The sequence below is a fragment of the Pinus tabuliformis genome, chromosome 3_1 (assembly GCF_031772625.1).
Source record: "Pinus tabuliformis cultivar Carrire ecotype Pingquan chromosome 3_1, CPIR1, whole genome shotgun sequence".
Lineage (NCBI taxonomy): Eukaryota > Viridiplantae > Streptophyta > Pinopsida > Pinales > Pinaceae > Pinus > Pinus tabuliformis.
The window spans coordinates 16,173,033-16,195,918 of record NC_142301.1 but is presented as its reverse complement, the minus strand read 5'-3'; the positions used below and the strand labels follow the sequence as shown (position 1 = coordinate 16,195,918).

General features: G+C 38.4%; 1 protein-coding gene across 2 annotated transcripts in view; it reads right to left on the bottom strand.

Annotated features, from left to right (window-relative positions):
• Positions 1-1,928: 1,928 nt before the first annotated feature.
• LOC149185551 (uncharacterized) overlaps positions 1,929-22,886 on the bottom strand; it is a 172,205-nt gene continuing 151,247 nt past the window's right edge. For both annotated transcript variants that reach the window (XM_089410725.1, XM_089410724.1), the window contains exon 7: positions 1,929-2,707. In XM_089410725.1, the coding sequence (XP_089266851.1) occupies positions 2,236-2,707 (472 nt within the window). In that variant the 3' untranslated portion in view covers positions 1,929-2,235. The remainder of the gene's footprint in view (positions 2,708-22,886) is intronic.

Sequence of the window (22,886 nt, the reverse complement as noted above, 5' to 3'; positions counted from 1 at the left end):
ATTACTTGGGCACACTTAGTTGAGAGTATGTGCATTGGGCATACTTAGTTGGGAGGCTTGGACAGACACACATTGGCTAAGCACACTTGGACCCACCTTGTAGGGAACAGCAAGGTGCACCGTGCACCTTGCTAGGCACACTTGGGTGTGGGTGCACCATTAGAAGAAAAGGCATGCCGCACTTGTGCCCAAACACTATTGGATGTAAATGCAAACAAACAAGTTATGTGGGTGAAGTGGAGTTGAAGGGGGCACCTGGGATCAAAAAGTCATTCAAAAATGATTCCTAAAGAGCTCTGCAAAAGTGCTAAGTTCTGGTGTTGGCACAGTGGGGTAAATTACACTAGCTAAGTGAAAGAAGAAGATATGAATTGCAGGAGGTATACATGTATTTGCTTCAGGGGTTGGATTGACAGTTCTTGTAGGCATTGTGTCTTTTGTAACCTTAGTCTATAAATGAACCACAAGCAATTGGTCGTGCCCCTCCATCATACATTGTAACATTCTCCATTTAAAGTTAAGGCACTTGCTTTGGGTACCCCACCCATGAATATGTGTTGTGTACTCTTTATGTTATTGAATGTTATTGTCCCTTGTAATGCATTGCATTGGCCAAGTATTGCTGAGATGTTTTAAAGGATACTTTGGACGCATACCCACTTTTGAATAAATTTGGTTGAGTAGGACTTAGTTGTATTTGATAGATTGTAACTCAAGGAAAAGTTACAGATAAAACTTAAGTGAACAGGTGTAGTCTGATTGTAGTAGGCATAGGCTAGCCAAGCCCCTGCGACTAAGGCAAGGTTGTGCCGCACGATCTCAGATGCAGAAGCAAATTTGGGAAAAGCACAAGTTTGCAAAGAAAACTTCATGCAGATTGTATCGCTGGGACACCAATTATCTATGAATTCCCAGAAAACTAGGGACAAGCTACTTGCACCATGAATGAAGTACCTCCTAAAGATTCTTCACAACCAGCAGCCCATTCTCCACCTAGTTGTCAACGTCGACAAATAACAGGGCAAACAATGAGAGAGAATTGTGAGTGCCATCATAGTTGGTGTTGAACCCTCCTCCCCATAGCTCAAAACGATGAGTTTACCTCACTATCATTGGCAATATCAAAAATTGGGAAGCTCCAAGAGCAATATAAGATGGATAGGAAGTAAATCCCCCAAGCCCAAACCATCAATTTAGGAGTGCCAAGGCAACTAAATAATTATAAACATGATCCGCGACCATGGGAGTAGTTCTTGAAGCTGCTCAATGTGTTCTTTTATGATTTTAACGATTATAATCCTGACCTTTGTTCCTAATGGGATGGCATCTCTAATTTTTTGACCAGTGGATTTCATAACTTGCATCAAATGGTGCTGTGAATTTTGAATATGTTTGTCGTAGTTTGAATATATTCATAGTAGTTTGGAAATTAGTAATCAAAGCAGTTGATGTCCTCAATGCCACTGCTAATAGTGGCTGCTTGGGCTTATTTGTTAATAGAAAACATAGTATTTTTTACCCGAAGAAAATGTACCATAATTACAATAATAAATTATGATATCAATATGTTACCATTCATGTATAGTGAATGCATAACCACCTCCATCTGGTGATGTTCCTTGACAGTTTAAACCCATCCAACAGATCACATATAGCTAATAATATATAATAGTTCCCTTCTAACCACATTTAAACTTTCCACATAGACGATGTTACCTTCAACAGAGTTTCCTGTATAGCATTAAGAAAAGGTATATAAAAGAAACTGGACAAACAGATTACCTAAAGCCCACAATCCGTACAACTATTTACCGAAGGAACTTATTTTTGAAGTTCCTTCCGACATACTAAAACAACCAAGTAGATTATCGTTCAATCTATCAAATGCATTGAAACAAATACTTTAATCCTGCAGGTTGAGAATGCAATTAAGATAATAGTCCTTGCTTTGAAACTCTAATTGTATATGCATTTCAAATAGACACTGCAAAACACAACTTGCCCATACCAATTAGATTGATACATATGTAAAAGCATGCTTTGAATCCCTAGTAACAGATACCTACCGTTGTCCTTCCAAACAGGTGCCGAAAGGAAGTCGCAAGGTATTTACATGCACAATAATAGAGTTATAAGTGTTCTCGAATCTCAACATACATCGCCAAAAGAAATGAAGCGGTCTAAATTCTTCCAAGCCCCAATACAAATAAATCTGGCAAGACAGACTTAACAATGTCAAAGCTTTAAAGGCTTTAATCCTAATGCTGCACGCAAGCGGTTGGCTTCTGCAATTTCTGGGTCAGGATGGTCCGTTCCATCTGCTGCAGGCTCTTTCTTTTCTTTCTTTTCCTTCTTCTTCTTCTGCTCTCCTTCTAATGCATCTTTATCTAATCGTTTACGGTTCTGAGGACTTGCACTACGGTGTCGCTTCTTATAATCAGACTGCATGTCATAGTCACGATCTCTGTGATCCCTGCCTCTGCTATGACTACGCGATCGGCTGCGGCGCCTTTCTCTTTCCCAATGTCTGTCTCTTTCCTTCTCACGTTCTCTTCTGTGATATTCCCTGTCTCTTTCCCGGGGGTGGTCTCTTCCATCTCGCAAGCGATCACGATCACGATAATAATCTCGGTCTCTGTCCCTGTCCCTATCTCTCTCCCTTCCTCTACCACGATCATAATCATAGTCCCTATCATGATTACGATCTCTGCATAAAATTAGTCAGGAACAGTATTAGTAAATCTATATCAATGATATAATTGCTTTTGAAAAAGGAGCTATTTTGCTTATGCCTGGCAAATGCATCTTTGGAAAAATTGAAAATTTAAATAACATAGAATCAGCAGAAGTCCTGCTTGAGTAATCAATATAAACCCGCCGCAGTCAAGACATGACTCCTTGAGAACAAGTTAGCAATCAAAAAGAAAAGAAAGGTGATATGTCATGTGAATATCTGTTTAAGAAACAATCTTCACTTATATCAGTTGTTCAGATATCTAAAGGGCAAACCTAGGAAGCTTTATTTAGTCAATAATTTTCTTATAGATATAATGAGAAAGAGATGATCATAATAACTTTGAACAAACTCCTAAACAAAGGATATACTACTAGATTTATAAGTAAGCTTGAAACTAAGAAGGAATCACACGGCGAACAATCACAAGGGGGCCACTAAAGAACACAAGACCTCTTAAGTGGTGCTAGTCCCAGAGTGATGGTGGATGTTAGTACCAAACAGATAAAAAGAGACCGTCGACAGCTTCAATTAAAAGCATGCTTCTATTTTAAAGATAATGAAAACAGGAAAGTAACTGATTATAATTACAAAAATCCATACATAAATCTATAGTAAATACACACAAGCACTTGGATAAAGAAGTCGACAGAATGTTATGATACTCAAATTTGCTATTATAATTGCCATGGCATCAATTAAACTACCTGCGTGTTCTTACATAAAGCAATGACCATTTATACTTCAAACAAAAGCACATGGACACTATTAAAATCCAAACAGAATACTTTTGTTAAACCATAATACTTTAAACTAGCTTGACAGCAAAGGAAAACCTGTCATCATATTGATTTATCAGGATGTGTGAACAGACATTGACTTGAATGAGTGGACAGTTGCCTTGTTGGTTATTAGATATGGGCATTGATAAGTCATTAGATTGCTTTTCATGCAACCTCTACAAGGAAACCTAGGATTTTTTGGCCCATATGTACTGCATGTTTACAAGGAAGTTGTCAGAAAGCAATCACCGAGGTTTAGTGTCAAAAAGAAATTATTTGTTTCATCCCAAAGCATGGCACCCCCAAGCTGATCACCAATTGGAGACTCGTCACCCTCCTCTAAATGTATCTTACAAAATCTCCTCCAAAGAACTAGCCCTGAAAGATATTCAAATCCCTAAATACAAACCCAAGGTCACTTAGCAAGGTTTTCTACTGTCACCACAACCAGGTTTGCGGGGGTGCACCCCCGCTCACCCTCCCCGAATCCGCTCCCAATTCACGCTCTGCTCGGGAGCTAGTAGGGAGCTACCTCGAGAGTGCGCTCTCTTTAAAAAAAATTGCTCCCTATTTTTGAGGGAGCGATTAGGGGAGCAATCGGGGAGCCTTCCCCTCTTAAAAAAGCACTCCCGTCGGCACCGAAAAAGGCTGCACAGCCGAGAGAGAGAGGCGACGGCAGGTGGAGGGAGAGGGAGAGGAAAGGGAGGGAAGGGGAGGGGGAAAAGGTTAAAAAGACCCTCTCCCCTCCCATTATTCACCCATTTGTCTAAGTTGGAGAGAGCAAGAGAGAGTTTGGAGCTTGGAGAGAGCAAGAGAGAGTTTGGAGCTTACAGAGAGCAAGAGAGAGGAGCTTGCAAGGGAGATTGGAGCTTGGGATTAAAGGCCAAAGAGGTAGGCTCTACACTCTAATCTAGCATTTTTGTTTTTTATGTTCATTGCTAAATAAATAAATAATTCTATATTTCCCGTTCCCATTCCTCCATTTTTTTGCAAACTCAAAACTTCAAACATCATGGCTTTGCATTTTCTTTTTGTTGGTTCCTTTTTTGGTTATTATGGTGTTGGAAAGTATAAAAATGAGGGTTAATCATGATGAAGAAGTGGGTTATGGTGGATTTGATGAAAACCCTGGAGAGGAGTACCTTGGTGAGGAGGAAGAGAGTGGACATGATGAGGCCCAAAAAACTAAACAAGACCAAACCCCATTGTGGAAATATGTTACTAGGCCTGAAGCAGGGAAAGGGGGTGGAACCACTAAATTTACATGCAACCATTGCAACAAAACTTACACAGGTTCATACACTCGTGCCAGAAGGCACCTCTGTGGGAAAAGGCCATGGGATGGAGATAAACCAATAGGAATCAAAGCTTGTGTAAGTGTGTCAACAATAGATAGAGCCAAATACATAAGGGAAGAGGAGGAAGCCCAATATAAAACAAAAAAATCAAAGGGCTTCTTTGAATATAGCTCACAATCACATGCACAAAGAACTCCTTCAACATCTTCCCATGGCAATGGATATGGAGGTACAAAAACAAACATCTCTTTAAGGCATAGAACCATATCATATTTCCTTGACGAAGGGTGTAAGAATGATGTGGATTCAAAAATTTACTAGTTTCTCTATGCTTGTGGGATACCATTCAATGTTTTTCGCTCACCTTATTAGCATGAAATGGTTTCTGCCATAAATGATGCCCCCAAAGGATACAAGAGCCCTGGGTATGACAAGGCTAAAACCATTGGACTTGATCATGACAAAAGAAAAAATATCACATTCTTTGAGTAGAATGACAAATTCTTGGACTGAGCATGGGTGTCCATTATATCTAATGGATGGACAAATGTAAAAGGCAAGCCATTGATAAGTGTTCTTGTTGTGTTCGTTAGTGGTGCCATCTTCCTTTCAACATATGATTACTCAGAGAAGTTCAAGACCGACATCAACATTGCAAAACCATTACTCGAAACAATTAAATGTATTGGGCCATACAATGTCACCCAAGTCATCACTGATAACGCTACTAATTGTAAGGCAGGGAGAGCAATTATTGAGGATAAATACCCCAACATATTTTGGTATGGGTGTTTGGTTCACACAATGAACCTTTTGATGCATGATATTATTAAGAGCAAAAACCAACAATACAAATGGATTGGTGATTTGTACAAAAGAGGCAAACAAAAGATAAAATTTATTACAAATCATAGCAATACCCATGGGCTTTTTCGCAGTCACTCAAAATTGGAGTTGTTGAAGATTGTGAAGACTATATTTGCTAGCTATTACCTCACCTTCAAGCACCTTTTGAAGGTAACAGAGTCATTGGCTAGCATGGTATCAAGTCCACACTAGCAGGTATTAAAGGACAAGGCTACAAATGTAGTTAACAAGCAAGGTTTTGAACAGGCAGAGGAGATCGCTCTTGATGGTCTATTTTGGGCATGTGTGAGGCAAGTATTGCAATTCACCAAACCCATTTATAGCATGATTCGTTATGTAAATACAGATAAACCAGTGATTGGGAGGTGTATGAGCAGATGGATACCATGTTGGGGCAAATAAAAGATATTGTTCAAGAAGATGACCCCAACTTGTATACAATGATTCACAATTGTGTGTGTACACGATGGAATAAACTTAATGTTCCACTACATGCCTTGGCGTATATCCTTATGCCAAAATACTACTCTCCATCTTGGTTGGGCCAACCTACATTTGGGGGAGGGGTTAGGGCCAAACCTCATACAGATCCATAAGTACAAGAGGGATATATGAAAGCATTAAACAAGCTAGTCCCTGATAGGGAGGAGTGTGCTAATCTGCGTCTTGAATTAGGCAGATACTTCAGTTGCACTGGTTTGTTTGGTTCTTTGCATGCAATGGAAGATAGAGACAGATTTGATGCTCTCACATGGTGGGAAGCGTATGGTGGTATGGGACTTTTCCCAAAATTGGCAAAAAAAGTTCTCTCACAGGTTGTAAATACTTCTTCTGCAGAGAGGTGTTAGAGCACCTATAGCTTCATACATAATGTGAGAAGAAACAGACTCAATGAAAACTAGGCAGAAATCTTGGTTTATGTGCACTACAACTTGAGGTTGTTGAGTCATTATTGTGATCGGGCTTATGAGGATCCAACATATAAAATTTGGGACAACCACCCAGAGGACGATAATTTGGAGGATGGCACTATACATCTTGAAGAATTGGAAGCAAAACTTTTGAGAGATGATGATGAAGCAACAACAACCATGCCACCCCCATCCAGTAGCAGTGTCAGTGCTCGAGTTCCAACTATTGTTCCTTTGTTGTCACCGCCTCCATCTACATCCTCACGTGGAGGGCATGTGCCTTCTAGTTCTGGTCGTGCGACTATGCGGGAGGAGACTCCTAGAAGACCACCAATACCATGACCTGCTCAGAAATTAGACATTTCTCGTGGCAAGAGGCCCAAGAATTAGCAATAGATAATAGATTTACTTGTCTTTTCTAGTTTCTAGTAGTTTTAATAACTATTGACTCTTTCATATTTATTATGATATTTTTTGTAAACAATATATGACAATTTAAGTTTGAAGTTTGAAGTTGGCAATTATAACTCATTGGTAATGAATTATGAATATGATGCTTCGTGAAAGTGTGGAAGTTGTTTCAATTCATTTCATTTCATGTTAGATATTCTGTGTTGTAATGGTTACACTTAGTTTACAAGTACAACTTTGGTGATCAATGATGATAAATGTTATATATTGAATTTTGAAAGCTTGAAACTTTAAGATTGATGAATCATGAGACTCAATATGTTGTATATTACTAACTTGTGGACGTAGTTGATGAAGATTATAACTTCTAGATGATTGATGTTATATGGTTCAATCTACGTTTTTATGCTTTTTATATCTAATTCATCATCTACATGCTTTTGTTGACATATATGCATCAAAATATGAAAAAATATATATTATATAAAAATTCGCTCACCAAATCGCTCCCAAACCGGGAGCTTCTGAAAATGTCACTCCCGCACGCGCTTTCGCTCTCACTCCCAAGTAACCTTGACCATAACTCTTAATTTCACCTTAAGCCAGTTCTTCTCTAACAAAAGGGGGAAACACTATATAAAGAAGTTGATAATATTCTTTAGAAGTAAAGGGATGGTGGACTACTTGTTGAAAATAATAGCGGGAAAGGTTCCTTGATTTGTGCCTTAATCAAAGGGACCACATCAAGTTCCCTATAAGTTAGGACGAATTCCAATAATTTAGGATTTGTTCCTAAAAGTTAGGAAAAGTTATGAAGCAGTTAACTAATGTGCAAAAGTGGAAAGTCGAGTTTGTTGTCTTCTAGTGTGAGTTAATTTGGGAAAAGGACAAGTGATTGAATCTCAAGTTCTAGAATTGAGATGAGGCAAGTTGCATGAGTTAGTTCAATTCAATTAACTAATCAATCACAAAATCAATTCCTAAAATATAATTTGCCAGAATTAACCATTCAAATTGCTTATAAGGAAGAGCGAAGGCACAATTGTTATCATTCTTGAGCACAAGTTCCAGTGAGTTTGTGAGGGAAAGAATGTGCAAGAGGAGTTTGTGCGAGTTTTTGAAGAAGGAAGAATTGCCTTGGGAAATAGGGGCTAATTCCTAAGAAATAGGAGCAGCCCATGCGCTACGAAATAGGGGCTAATTCCTAAGAAATAGGAGCAGTCCATACGCTAGGAAATAGGGGCTTATTCCAAGGATTTGCGCAAGAATTTTGGGCCCATTCAGGCAAGGCAAGAAGGCAAGCAAATCAAGGGTCCTGCGGATTGTTTCAAGCTTAGTTCAAGCAAGGAGATCACTGTATTATCTATTGAAACAAAAGTGTCTTGTAAGAGATCTATTGTTCATTCTTCTATCAATAAAATTCTCAATCAAGCAGAGGGTTTTCCTAGTTGGATTCCCTAGAAAAATTGTGTTGTTGCATTGTGTGATTGTCTAAGAAACCGGATTCGTTCCCTTGACCCCCACGTGTCCTGAATCGGATGAATCAGACACGATTTGGTGGGGCATGTGTCTTCTAGATCGTGTCTGATCGTGTCCCATTGTGTGATTGTCTAAGAAACCGAATTCGTTCCCCTAGCCCCATGTGTCCCGAATCAAACACGATTTGGTGGGACACGTGTACTCTGGATCGTGTCCCGATTCCAGGACACGTGTCACGGATTTTTGCCCTCCGTGCAGCTTTAAAAGTGTGATTTGGCCATTCTTTCTTCACCAAAGTCATTGTGGGTTTGTTGTGGGTGTGTGAGAGCTAAGAGCAAAGGGTGTGGGAGCATTTTGGAGGCGATTCAAGCAACAGGTAAGCGCATTTCTCTCTATTTTTTTTGCATTTTTATTACAACAATTTGCATGTGCATTTGTTTTACAAATTTGTGCATTTTTTCTTTATTTTTTTACAGCATTCATGTCTCAATCAAGGGCAACAGGGAAGGGGCAAAGGAAGGGGAAGAATGTCCCCATTGGAGACGCCCCTCCTCTTCCAATTTCATCAGGGTCTGCAAGTGTTCCCTCTATTGCAAGTGGGGTTGCAACAGCAACTTCAAATGTTGAGGGAAGACAACAGCGTCAAGATAACAAATACCCCTTGTGGAAATATGTCACAAGACAACAAGGGCCAGGGAGCAAGAGAAGGGAGGAGGAAATGTTGCTTGGAAATGCAACTATTGCAAACATCATTTCATAAGCACATATTACCGTGTGAAAGCTCATTTGTTGTCTTTATCAAGTTGTGGAATTGCAGCATGTACACAAGTGTCTTTAACTAAGAGGAAAGAAATGGAAAAAGAGGCCAACGTTGGTATGGCAAAGATGGTTGCAACATCTAAAAAAAACAAGAATGAAGACCCCCTTTCATTCTTGATGAAAAGCAGCAACAAATTTCCATTTTAGAGTTTTGGTGGGGGACAAACAGTAAAAAGAAAGGCAATGGCACTTGGTCCAATGGGCAAGATTTTTCAAAAAGAGAAATGGGAAGAGATTGATCTCAACATTGCATTTTTTTCTATTAGAACTTCATATCCTTTAATGTTGCACGCTCACCTTTATTTATTAAGATGTGTCGAGCTCTAACTCAAGGGGCTCCATCAGGCTATGTGCCTCCTGGGTCAGAGAAGCTTAGAACCACATTGTTGACGAAGGCAAAGAAAGAGGTGGACAAAATGCTTGAGCCTATTAAATCAACATGGCCAACATATGGGGTTAGCATTGTTTCTAATGGATGGACAGATCCAGCACAGCACCCACTCATCAACTTTATGGTGTCTTCCTTGAATGGTCCAGTTTTCTTGAAATCAGTGGATGCACTTGGACAATACAAGGATGCACAATATATGGGTGAGTTTTTTATTAAAGTTATTGAAGATGTGGGCGTTGATTCTTGTGTGCAAATCATTACAAATAATGCAGATGTTTGCAAGGTTGCTGGCATGATTGTGGAAGCTAAATATCCACAAGTATTTTGGACACCTTGCATTGTCCATTCTTTGAATTTAGCACTTAAATCTATTGCTTCTAATGTGCTTTGGATTGGAAGCATTATTGAGGATGCACGGCATATCCGCAACTATGTACAAAATCATACAAATGCCCTCACTATCTACGAGTACACTAATCTATCATTGTTGAAGATTGTGGATACACGGTTGCTTCTTCATTCATCATGTTGAAGCAGTTGATGGAGGTCAAGACCGCTCTTGGGGCCATGGTTATTTCAGAGTTTTGGTTTTTTTGAAGAAAGACAGATCAAGTAGCCTCAAAAAGAGTGAAGGACACAGTGTTAGATGATGCTTGGTGGGAGAGGGTAGATCTACTTATTCAGATCATGGACCCTATCATTTCTTTGCTTCGGTTTGCATATACAGACCAACCCATCATAGGAGAGATTTATGAGGGATGGGATTCCATGATTGGTCTACGAGGAGCATTATTTTACAAAGTGAGTGCCTCGAGTATGAGACATCATTTGAGACCTTCTTCACCACCATACAGGATATTATTATTAGCAGATGGGACAAGAATTACACACCTTTACATTGTTTGGCTCACTCATTGAACCCAAAATACTACAGCCATGAGTGGCTGAATGATGGACCTTCATGCAGATTCCCATCTCACATGGATGGGGAAATTTCAAAAGGGAGGAAAGCTGCATTGAGGCAGGTTTTTCACGATAGAGCATCCCTTGATGAGGTGTAGGATGCCTTTCCAGAGTTTTCCACTAGCACTGGTCAATTTGCAGGATATGATGTGATTAGACACAAGGGGGATAAGAAACCCTATTCTTGGTGGGCAACAAGCCCTCCTCTACAGCAGTTAGCCATGAGGCTCCTTTCTCAGGTGACTTCATCCTCTTGTTGCGAGAGGAATTTGTATAGTGTCAAGAAGAGCAGGCTTGAGCAGTCCAGGGCAGAGACAATGGTGTATTTGCACACCAACCTTCGTCTTATTTACAGGCATAGGGATGAATGGTTGAAGGGAAAGACAAAGATGTGGGATGCTTTTCTTGATGATATGGGTTTGGACAGCAGTGTTGAGTTGGCATTGGCCAACATGGATCTTAATGACCGAGTGTTAGAGCCTGCCACTTTTGATGATGGTGATATTGTAGAGGGGTCATCCTCCACACAAGCAGATGTAGAGATGACATTGGATACAGAGGAGGATGCAACAGAGGAGAGCAGTGGTGACCATGATGATGAGTACAGTGATGCTGATTTTGATTATGAGGATTGATGACTCATGAGCTACCTACTGCCTTCAGGCTTGTAGTTGTTTTGTATTTGCTATTTCTATTTGCCATTTCCATTACTACTACCTATGTAACATTGTACACATTTTGATTTTGATGACTTAATGAGAAAACTACAGTATCTTGTCTTTCTCCTATTGGATCATTGATGAATATGTATTATGATTTATCATTTATGTCACAATTGTATTTGTATGCATAATGTTACTTTGTAAAACTTACATCTAGATGAGTCATGAAGATCTATGTTTGAATCAATGAATTTGTATCATGAATGAGAATTTGTGTAAGAAATATCTAATTTTTAATATATATATATATATAACGTGTCTTCTTCCGGGGGTCAACGTGTCCGTGTCCGACACTCGAATCCCTGTGCCCTTCGTGTCCCATGTTAGGTGACTTAGGTGATTGTGTGTTTATTTCTATTCCTATTCCGCTGCAAAATAAGTAGAAAAATTGTCTCTATGAAAAGAATCTAGTTTTCAGATTGTTCATATTAGCAGTGTGGATTTTCTACACTACCAAGGCCAGTGTCTATCCAACTGGGTGATGGAGTTGATATTAAAGAGCAAGAGGGTTTGAATATGATGGAAAAAAACATGATTAAGCCATTCACTGATGCACCATAATTAGTCCAAATATATATATATATAGTATGAAGAGTAAGGGAGAGCCAAGAATAGCATGCAACGATTAAACAAAGAAGGAACAGCCAAAATTGGAAACCCTATATAAGTAGATAAAGTAGGACAGCCTTCTTATTGAACGAACAGCAAACAATACATCAGTTCATCAAATCTGATCTCACAACAAGATCAAGAGGAATAAAACATTTTTTTTTATTATGCAAGAGTAAGGGAGTGCCCTTATACACGATGCACCATCACAAACATGAAATTACAACCAAGAATAGCATACAACCATTAAACAAAGAAGGAACAGACATAATTTGAAACTCTAGATGAAATAGACAGGATTGGACAGCCTTCTTATTAAATGAAAAGCAAACAATACATTAGTTCTTCGAATATGATTTCATAACAATATGAAGATGACTGAATAGGCTTCACCTAACCAAAAAATTACAGCAGTAAATCCTCCAATAATTGAAGGTTACATCAAGGATTAAGGAGGGTTTACAACCGCTACCCTAATCTCTATTCATATGACAAACTTTCCCTTCTCCAAAAATCATTTCAGCAGGAAAAACCATGGAAATCCTTGCAAAAACCCTGATCATCCATGAAAAGAAAAAAGAGGTGGAAAAGCTCACATTGAACCCATCCTTAGTTCAATCCTCCCAAAGATATTCAACTAAGCTTGGAGGGGAACTTGCAATTTGCCAACCATGCCTTTAGCTTTAAATGAAATCCTCCTTTATCTATAGGTTTCCATCCTCCTAAATTAGGATTTATTCCTTTTAGGGTTTAGAAAGAAGAAAATTGTGATTTAATCCATAAATCTTGTCCTCCCACCTAGGTAAGACCCCGTTATGCTTTCTTCATAGTTGTTTAGGACCTCTTAAACTCTAACACACCTCTTCGAGAGGTCACAAACACTACTCATTTTCCTCTTGAGTGAACATGATGTTTCATTTGACCTCCCTTCAGCTTATAGATCTTACTTTGACTTGGCACCTCCTACTTTTGCTAGAACCACTTGCCACTTGTCATCTTTTTATTTATTTAGATTGTGTTAAATTTTTGTTTAAGGGCTTGGACCATGTCACGCGGTAGCTCCGCATACAAGGGGCTCTCCAAATATTTAGAACATGCCTTGAACAAAGTGTATTGCCCCCCAAATACCTCACAAAGGAAACATGCCTCTAAATATGTGGAATATACCTCAAATAATGTACAATGTCCTTAAGGGACTTCCTTTGACCATAAATAAATAAATAAATAAAATAAAATAAAAAAAATAAAAAACAAAATAAAATAAAATAAAACTAGTGACACATCGAACCATTTAAAGCAATGCATTTCCTTTATATCTTTGCCTTCCAACCTATCGTGCTCCAAGCTTTTTCCAAGATAGAGCATTTCGTCCTTTGCGCTCTTTCCCTACCGTATGCCAAGCTTTGGACCTCTTATAAGGTAGGGAATTTTCTCGTAGGGCTTGTGTTTGACCTTCATGTCACCATTAAATGCTTTGGGAGCTTCTTGAGGTAGGGTATTCATCTTCTATGGTTTTCTTTGCTCACATCCTCCTTTCAACCCTTGGCTTCAACCTATGGACAAGGCTCTCCATTAATGATACAATGAAAGGTAATATAAGCCATGTAACCTTGCATGAAATGTGTCAAATGTGTCCAAGTGGAACCTCATGGTGAAGTGTCATTAGAAAAGCCTCCATCATCAAAAAATCTTCCACACATTTATCATTTCCTTAAATGATGAGAAGTGCTTGAGCAAGCTAGAACAAGGTGTGTGGCCTTCAATGTTATGTAAAAATTAATTAGTCTGTAATTATTAGTTAATTCACCAAGAGGCACCCGAGGTAGTATTTAAGCCAAGGCCTCCCACAATTGTATCCATCATTCAATAATTAATAATATCTATTCTTATTTATGTCAATCAATGAATTGTGTGTTGTTGAAGAAAAGGGTAACTAGGTTCGGTATTTGTCAATGTAATTTTGATCTTTGTACTTGTCAAGAAAAAGAATTATTATTTTTATAAATTATATGAATGAGTTTCTTGCTCATTCTATAGGTCTAGGAAAGTCAAAGAGTCAAAATTATATTGAAGAGCTCTTCTTGAGCATTTATGTAATGAACATGAGTCAACCTAGTGTCAAGCAGCCCTCCAAGACAAGCACCATCCTTCAAAGAAGAAGCCTGCAAGCAAAACAATGAAGAGAACATCATGTCGGCCTCAAAAATATATATATATATATATATATATATATATATATATATATATATATATAACTATCATGTCAGCTCAATAAACAGACACAACGTTTCACATTGTATGTTGGCTCATTTATGGAGACGTGACAACTATAAATACCCCGCTGGGGTCACCACAGAAAACACAGAACTTCGCATTCCTCTGAATTTTGGATGGGTGCAGGACTGCAATTCCGTATGGGTGCAGGACTGTAATTTCGGATGGGTACAAGACTGTAATTTCGGATGGGTGCAGGATTGAATTTCGGACAAGGTACAGTGGTGCAGGAAGAACAGAATTTCGAACAAGGTACAATGGTGCAGCAAACTCAGATCACTGTGATTTTCAGATAAGCATTACAGTGTTACACTTTCTCGGCATAATTGTGATCTCGGTGCAAGGAGAATACAATTATAGTCTCGGTGGAGCATGCTACTAAATGTTGTCACAAGTCTCAGTGGAGCATGCTACTAAATGTTGTCACAAGTCTCGTTGGAGTGCAGCAGTAGAAAGAACTCATTGACATGGTGAAACAAGCAATGGTGCAACAAGGAAGGACGTCTGTGATACTATGATAATGATCTCAATGAAGGTCAGAGATGATCTCAGTAATGGCACAGTGGTGATCTCAAGAAGTAGTCATGGTGCGACGATGATGATCTCGTTGAAGCAACTATGATGATGATCTCAGTAGTGACAAAGGAAGAGGATTGGTGTCTTGGTCTTGCAGTGACATAGAGGGTCAAGTATAATGGTCTTGGTGTTCATCAATTAGAATCTCTATAAGAAGAATTATGTGCAGGTTTTCCTCTCCAAGAGGGAGAGGTTTTGGCCCTGGTAGAATGCCAACTTCTTGTGTTCTTGTCTCTTTGTTTTGGTAGCAGTTTGATGAAGTAAACACACACACTCATAATAAGAAGAAGATCAAGATAAGATAAATAGTAAAAGCATTTCACAAATTGTTATCAAGTATAGAAGAATCTATCTAATGCTAACTACCCTAGATTCTTCAACATGTGCCTCATTTGGTATCAGAGCGTGTTCGTTCCTTGGTATCTGCTACACAACTCATGGTCATTCAGCGTGTTCGCCCTGTCCCTTGTTGCGTCTGTTGTTTGCATCCATTCCCTGATCCGATCACCATACAGACGCCACCCAACCAGTAGCACAGCCACCGCTGTCAATGAGTCATCACTCCACTGTTGTTGCCCCCAACCGCATCCTCTCTCCACCATACTACCATTTATCCATTAGTACAACATCGTCACCATCGCCACACCCCAACAGCGCTTATTCCCTGCTCCCGACCAACGTTGAAAATGTTTGTTTCCCTTCAGTCTGAAACACCCTTCTGTTGTCGTCGTGCTATTCCCCGACCATCAAACCCTACCACCAACAACTGTCATGCTCCTATCACCTTCTGTTGACCGATCTAACCTTCCCCACAACATCATAGTGTCCCCACTTGTAATTAGATTATAAAGTTATATATATTATTAAGTGGATTATATAATTAATTAATTATGTAATTCTTTATTTATATTACTAATTAATAATTATATTATTATATAGTTTAAAAATAAAATAGTAGAAAAATAAAATAGTAATAAAATAAAAATTAGGATCAAGTTAAGAAAAAGAGTTAATCTGGATAAGTATACTCCACCTCATACCCGATCAATGTCTTCATCTATGACGATGGTTGATTTTAATAAAAAAATAATAGACCTTGAAACTAAGGTCACTAAGCACAATGGAAAAATCGAGGAGCTCCAAAATACAACAAAGAGAATAGAAAGTCAGCTCGAGCAAAACCATAATGAATTTAAAAAGGATCATGCAATACCTTCAAATACGACGAATCTAAATCATAGTCAAGCAATGGAGATGTTGACCTGTAATTGTGACAAGTTGAAGATTACACCTTATCAAATACCCCAAAATAGTGAAGCTACTCAACATCTCAATTCTTTGGATTCGTCAAACTCGCCAGAATCACGTGAGAAACCTGAGTCTCCAAAAGCATCATCCATACCCCATCAACAAAATAGTAACACAAATTTTCAAAATATGTAGCTCTGGAATCAATTCTCAAATATGCGGTTTGTGAATCAATACCCTCTCTTTACTTCAACAATTAAGACATCAACGAAGAGAAAAACTTGAACTCTCCAAATTTGACGGAGTAACGAGAATTGCAGTGTTACATGGTTCAATAAAGCGGAAAATATTTCGATATTTATGGTATTGACAATGATGATGAAAAGATCAGCCATGCATCCATGCAAATAGAAGGCAAATGAAGCAACAAAACTTATAGCTTGTTGACTTAAATATAAAAATACACAAAAGGTATTTGTAATAATATTTTATTAATATATATGAAATGTACAAGATGTTGAATGTTACAATGAGGCCCTGCTTATATGCCCAGGTAAGTGTCCTTTCATGATTGCGCATGTCTTTTAGACATTGCTTTTCACTTAACTAATGACTATTTAACATAATCATTACTTGATTATTTATTATTTACAATTATTTATATTTATTTTATTTTATATAATTTATATTCGTAACATTGCCCCTTCCTTCAAAAAGCTTTGTCCTCAAAGCTATATTGTTGTCAATTTTCTTTATCTTGCGTTCTCTCATCTTGGCATATGTAACTCGACGTCACTAGTACCTTAGCTTGTATAATTTGCTGGTAGTATTATTTTGGAACTAGGTTTTTTTTTAATATATATATATATATTTTAATCCCCCCTCTTCTTATTCTTTTTTCATTTTTTTTAATTATTTTTTTTTAATAATATATATAGATAAATATTTATAATTAAATAATTTTAATTAATTAAATTATGTTATTATAAGATAACTCTATTAATGTAATGTTTATTGGCCAATTATATATTAACCTCATAATATATATAACAATCAACCTTATACAATACACCGACGTACGAATCGTGATAAAAGATGAGACGTGACGTATGGAGACCCCCCAACCAGCAAGGATTTTACGTGTAGTTGACTTTTCGATGGAGACAAAATGATGGCAATAGTGTCAGAAGAATGGATGTATTGCAAGGAGACAGGGCCGAGAGCGAGTGTGGAGACAAAGCGGCGGTGTGCAGTGTATTAGCTAGACGGTAGAATGGTCGACGGTTTGCTATGGGACAAAGGTACCTGTGTAATTAACGGTGGATGGTTTGGAATGAGAAGGAAGGGTTTTGTAGTGGGACGGGGTATGGTAAGTCGAGCAGGCGGCAGTGAAGTCTGGCAGGGAATATGCGGCAAATCACGACGTGTGGATGGATGCAGCGGGGGTGACAACAATGCAGAGGCGACAGCAAATGGCACAGTGAATAGCACAGCGAGAAGTGGAGATGGACTTACACAGCGGCTTATGTCGTGGTTGACTGAGGGCTTCACACAGGGTGCAGTGTACCGACCGCAGCATAGAGCAATCGGGTATCTCAATTACTTCTTCTGGATCAGGTGCTCCTCTGTTTCTCTCAATTAAAGCTTGTAGGCTACGGTTTTGATGCAGGAGCATTCTTCAAGGTTTATAAGACCTAGGAGTCTTATCACACATTTACTAAAGGGAGTGGGTTCCCTTAATTATTTATTTATTTTCCTAAGTTTATTTTGAGTTTTAAAGAGATTGGAATGTAATTTGATTAATAGGGAATATCTCGTGAGTTGTAGAGATCTTAGGAATGAATGAGTAATCCTAGGAAGAGTGAGGATTTTAGGGATTTGAAATATCTAATTTAGGATTTTGTTGAGGGAAAAATGGAGCTGAAAAGATACTTTAGGAGAAAGTGAGAGAATTGTGGGATCAGAACTGAAATGGTTCATGAATCCTTTTCTTTTATATATTGTAAGCTTTAGAAACATTCGAGAGGTTTTTTTCAATAAAGAGTTCTTCCTTTTGGGAAGAGAATTGGAGGTTAGCTATAGGTTAGAAAGAGTAGTAGAGGGATTTTATGGAAAAGAACTGAAACAGTCGAATGTGATGGTTTCCTTTGTAAATATTTTATAAATACCAAAACAATGTGGATTTGTATATATCTGTGTGACAATCGGGGTTTCTTCGCTTGAATAGTTGAATTTGTGCACTGGTAGTGAGAGTCTGTGATTATTAATTTCCTAATTGGTATCTTGTTGCATCTCTGTAATTTATACGCATGAATGGTCAAATTCCGAAGGTTTTAGATTCCCTGTGAAATGATTGAACCTGTGTTCCTTATGTTTCGAACTCACACAATTCTGTGTTCGTTATGTTTTGATTCTATAATAATCCTTTTGGTGATAGAGGTTTATGCTGGTAACTACCCTTGGCTTGGTGGTTGGATGTTCTGTAAACTCATGTCTGGTTATTGATTAGCTGCAAAGGAATAATCGTGACAATCTAAAATCTGGCAGATTGAAGATAATCGACAGAAATTGTGTGAATTCGGAGGAGTATTGTGGCCGCAGAGTGTAGACTGGAGTCAAGGTAAAAGTGGTGGATGAGAAAGAAATTTGGCAAACTGCTAAAATTGACGGAAATCGCGGGGAAGCGGTGATCGTCCGATCAGAGGAGATCGACGCATATCGCATCAAAACATGCAAGCAGGTTAACATTTTAAATGAACGTGATGTGGTTATTAAAAAGAGTTTAAGGTTTAGAGTGATCAGACCGTCTGTTTAATGGGTGATCAGACGCATATCGCTTCCGAAAGTGCACGCAGGTTAACGTTAGAAATGGATGCGATAAGGTTTTATACAACGGGATTAAAACCTCGTTGAGTTTCGGCCATCAAGACTGTTCGTTGGTTGATTGATTGGACGATAATCGCGCATGAACATGTGCGTGGGTTAACGGACCTGTTGTGACCCGATATGTTATCAAAGAGGATTAAATTTTATTTGAATTCCGGTCATACAAGTCAAACGATCGTTTCATTCTAGCTATGTTTAAGCATATTGCATGCAAGAGGAGTCACACGATTGTGTGAGCTGCGATATTGTGAAGGATTTTTGTGAAGGAAACCATGGGCCACTGCAACGAAAGCATCTCACAATAAAAATTAACCATACAGTGGGCCCATAACCCACCGGCCGAGGATCAGGTCATGAAAGATGCGGCTTTGCTGCATCATTTTTGGTATCAGAGCCAGACTAATGCTCTGTGGAGTTTGTTCAGAGATTGAATTTTATTCCCAACAGGTATATAATTTGCATTATAATGGATCTGATATAGAGGGAGAACAAGACACAATGATTCATGCATAGAGGAAACCTGAGATGTTGCAGACAATGAGGACTTCAACATTTCATCAAAGACAGATTGTGGAAAAGATTTGAGAAAGACAGAATCAGGTAGAGGTTGTGCAGGTTTTAAAATTTCAATGATATATATGAGAATGCAAAGTAACAACAGATGTTCCAGCACGTAGCTATGACAAAGAAGCGAATGAAGAAATTGCAGCAAATGAAGTGAATATGGATGTACTCAGCAAGAAAAGAAATTTAGTTGAAAGAAGAACTGAAGTGCAGACAGTGAAAAGAAAAGCAGCATGTGTATTGCCCAAGCCAGTGAAAGGTTAAAGAGATAGATCATTTGAATATCTCTCAGGTATGAGTTATATTTTGATGTCGGTTTCATTTGAATTGTTTTATAGGGAAGAGAGTGATAGCAGCAACACACAGTAGCAGACTGTGTAAAGAAAGAGAGGAGTTGTGTTAGTGGCAGTGAACCTAAATATTCCAGCTGAAAGTTGGACAGGGAGGACAGTTAAAGTGTTCTCAAGAGAGGTGAGTTGAGGATATAAGCCTAAAGAGAGCAGAAGAGAGTGCTCAAGAGGTTCCAGAGATAGAGAACCAATGTTTACCAAAAGACCAAGTCCAGAGAGGGGATTGGTGAGGTAAATGACAACAGGGAGGACTTGTTGTTGCAAGAGGCTTAGTGCAGCTCATAGTGAGTGAGGAACTCATAGAGTGAGATGAGAAAATGACTACTGATAGTCATAGCAGGGGTTCAGAGAGAAGCCACAACAGAAGAAAGAAAGGTGCCAAGGAAAATGGCATATGGAAGCAGTTGACTGATGAAGAATATGAGAGGGAGAAGGCTGAGATAATAGTCCATCTTGAAGTATTGATGGAACTGTTACAGAGGAATGAGAAAGACCAAAGGTATGGTTGGACTATGAAAAGAAAGAAAATAAAATGGAAGCTGCTACAGAGACAGATAAAGAGGAGAATGTACATCAGATTAAGTGAGGAACTCAAAGCAGCTGAGTTAGAGGTGAAAGATAGCTATTGTAGACCTGAGCAAGAGGTTTACCTTGCTGAGGAAGGAATTGCACGAAGACAAGATCATTTAATCATTTTTGTTCCAAATTGTTCCAAACAGTTTCTCTTCTTCATGTGTATGCGCTCAAAAACATACTAATTGCACTCACAACCTAAAGCACCGCAAGTTTGGTTGAGGACTCTAATTGCAAACTTTTGCAATTGAGGACACTGGCCACCAAATGACTCCCACCAATGTGCTACAAAGAAAAAGACATTAATTAGTAACCTAGTTAATTTCATTACTTATTTACAAATAGAGGATTTATAGAACATTTGAATTGTAAATTTGTAAACAATTTAACTTGAAAAGAAAAACAAATTGGAAATTGGAATTGCTTACCTGATTGACCCACATATCTTGCCATCTTTGCCAAGTTTATGCCAAAGGTACCAACTACCATACTGAAAAGAGTAAGTTGTCTATGCATTTCCAACTTCGCACTTCCCAACTTCCAGCTTCAGGATATCGAACTATGTGTTAGAAGGAGGTCTGACACCAAGATCGAAATTTTGGGCTATCTCTCTCTCACTTCCAATGAGTATCAAGGGAGATCGAAGTTTTCTTTGTCTAAGTCAAAGTTTCTACTGTTGCTGCCACTGGGTCGAAGCTACTACTGCAAGTTGATGCTGCTAAATTGAAGTTTCTTTTAAAGGGTTATCATTTGCAAGAAGGATTGAGGGTTGCCTTGGCGTGGAGGAAGTCTTTGTTTAGGTCAAGAGTCTTGGACTATCTCAAGAAACTATTGAAGAAAGAATTGTTGACTGGGTTTTCCCCTAGATAGGGGTTTTGCCCTGGTTATCCACCTACATCTGTTGTCCTTGTGCTATTGTTTTGGTAAGTGCTTGATGAACTAAAAGATAAAAGAAGATCATAAAGATAAAAGAATCACAAGTAATTATCTAAATAAAAAAATATTTCTGCCTTTCTGATTTTCTAACATGGTATTAGAGCTAAGGTGAAGGAGGAAAAGGGTAATTTTGAGTATCTACTGAAAGAAGTCTAAAGAATTGATCAAGGGATCATATAAAGAGCTTTTATAAGAGAAGAAGCTCACTATCTTCAAGGACAATGTCAAACACAATAAAGAGTAAGAACAAATTGGAAGGAGCATCAAACTACAGGTCTTGGAAGAAGGGAATTGACCTCATTCTTGAAAAGAGCAAGGTCTTAGATTTGGTCAAAGCAAAAGTGAAAAGACCTACCGAAGAATCCAGTGATGCAGACAAGGTGAAGTATAGAGAGTTAGAAATATTGGCTATGACACTGATGGTAGAAAGCATAAAGGACAATCTTGTCCCATACATTTCCAATATAGACCATGCTCAAGAAATGTATGAAGCTTTGTCAAAATTATTTACTATCAAAAACATTGGTCAAGCAGCAAGTTTGAAGAATGAGTTGAGGACTACAAAAATGACAAAGGATGATAATATGGCTTCCTTCTTTGTAAGGATATATAGAATTAGAGATGAACTTCAAAGTTCAAGCCATAGATGAAAATGTATCGAAAAAGGAGCTAGTAATCACTGCGTTATTGGGATTACCACCTACTTGGAGTTACTTTGCTTCAGGACTCGACAACTAGAAAGAAGCTCCTACCTTAGAGCAATTATGGAGTGCTTGCACCCAAGAAGAAATGAGAATCTCATTAGTATCCAACAATGAAGAAGAAAAGGTTTCAAATGCATACTCTGCTTCTCACAAGAAAGGAAACCCCAAGAAGTCAAGAGGACCAAGAAGAAAGCTTGATATGTCCAAGATAGAATGCTACCAATGTCACAAAAACCCTAAAAGAATTTGAAGAGTATGTGTCTCTTGTTTGTAACTAAGTTTGGGTATTTGATGTATAAAGTTGAATGCTTCCATTATTATATGATTCTAATATGGTTAAGGTCATGCTTCGATAGATTTGGTTGTACTTGCTCTCTAAGTTCTGCGAGTACATAATCTTCAAGATGGTGAAGATACTCGTAAAGTAAAGTTGATATGATACGCATGATGAAGAAATTTATGTGAATAATTATGGTTATGATAACTCTGATAAGAAGATTGGAAGCCATAAAGGATTCTCCAATGTTGTAGAAAAGAAGTGGAACTCCCTGAAAGTTACTAGGGAGCTTGGATGAAAGAAATCTCCCTAAGTTGAGAGGGAGCTTGGATAAAGGAAATCTCCCTAAGTTAAGAGGAAGCTTGGATGAAAGGAATCTCCCTAGTTGAGAGGGAGGTCATATCATAGTCATGATGGACACCTTGAAAGAAGAGATTGGAGAATGTATTTTGAGGGGTTGCTTTAATGAGAAAAGTCGGATCTATGTAGAATATGTTGTTGCATGTGAAGTA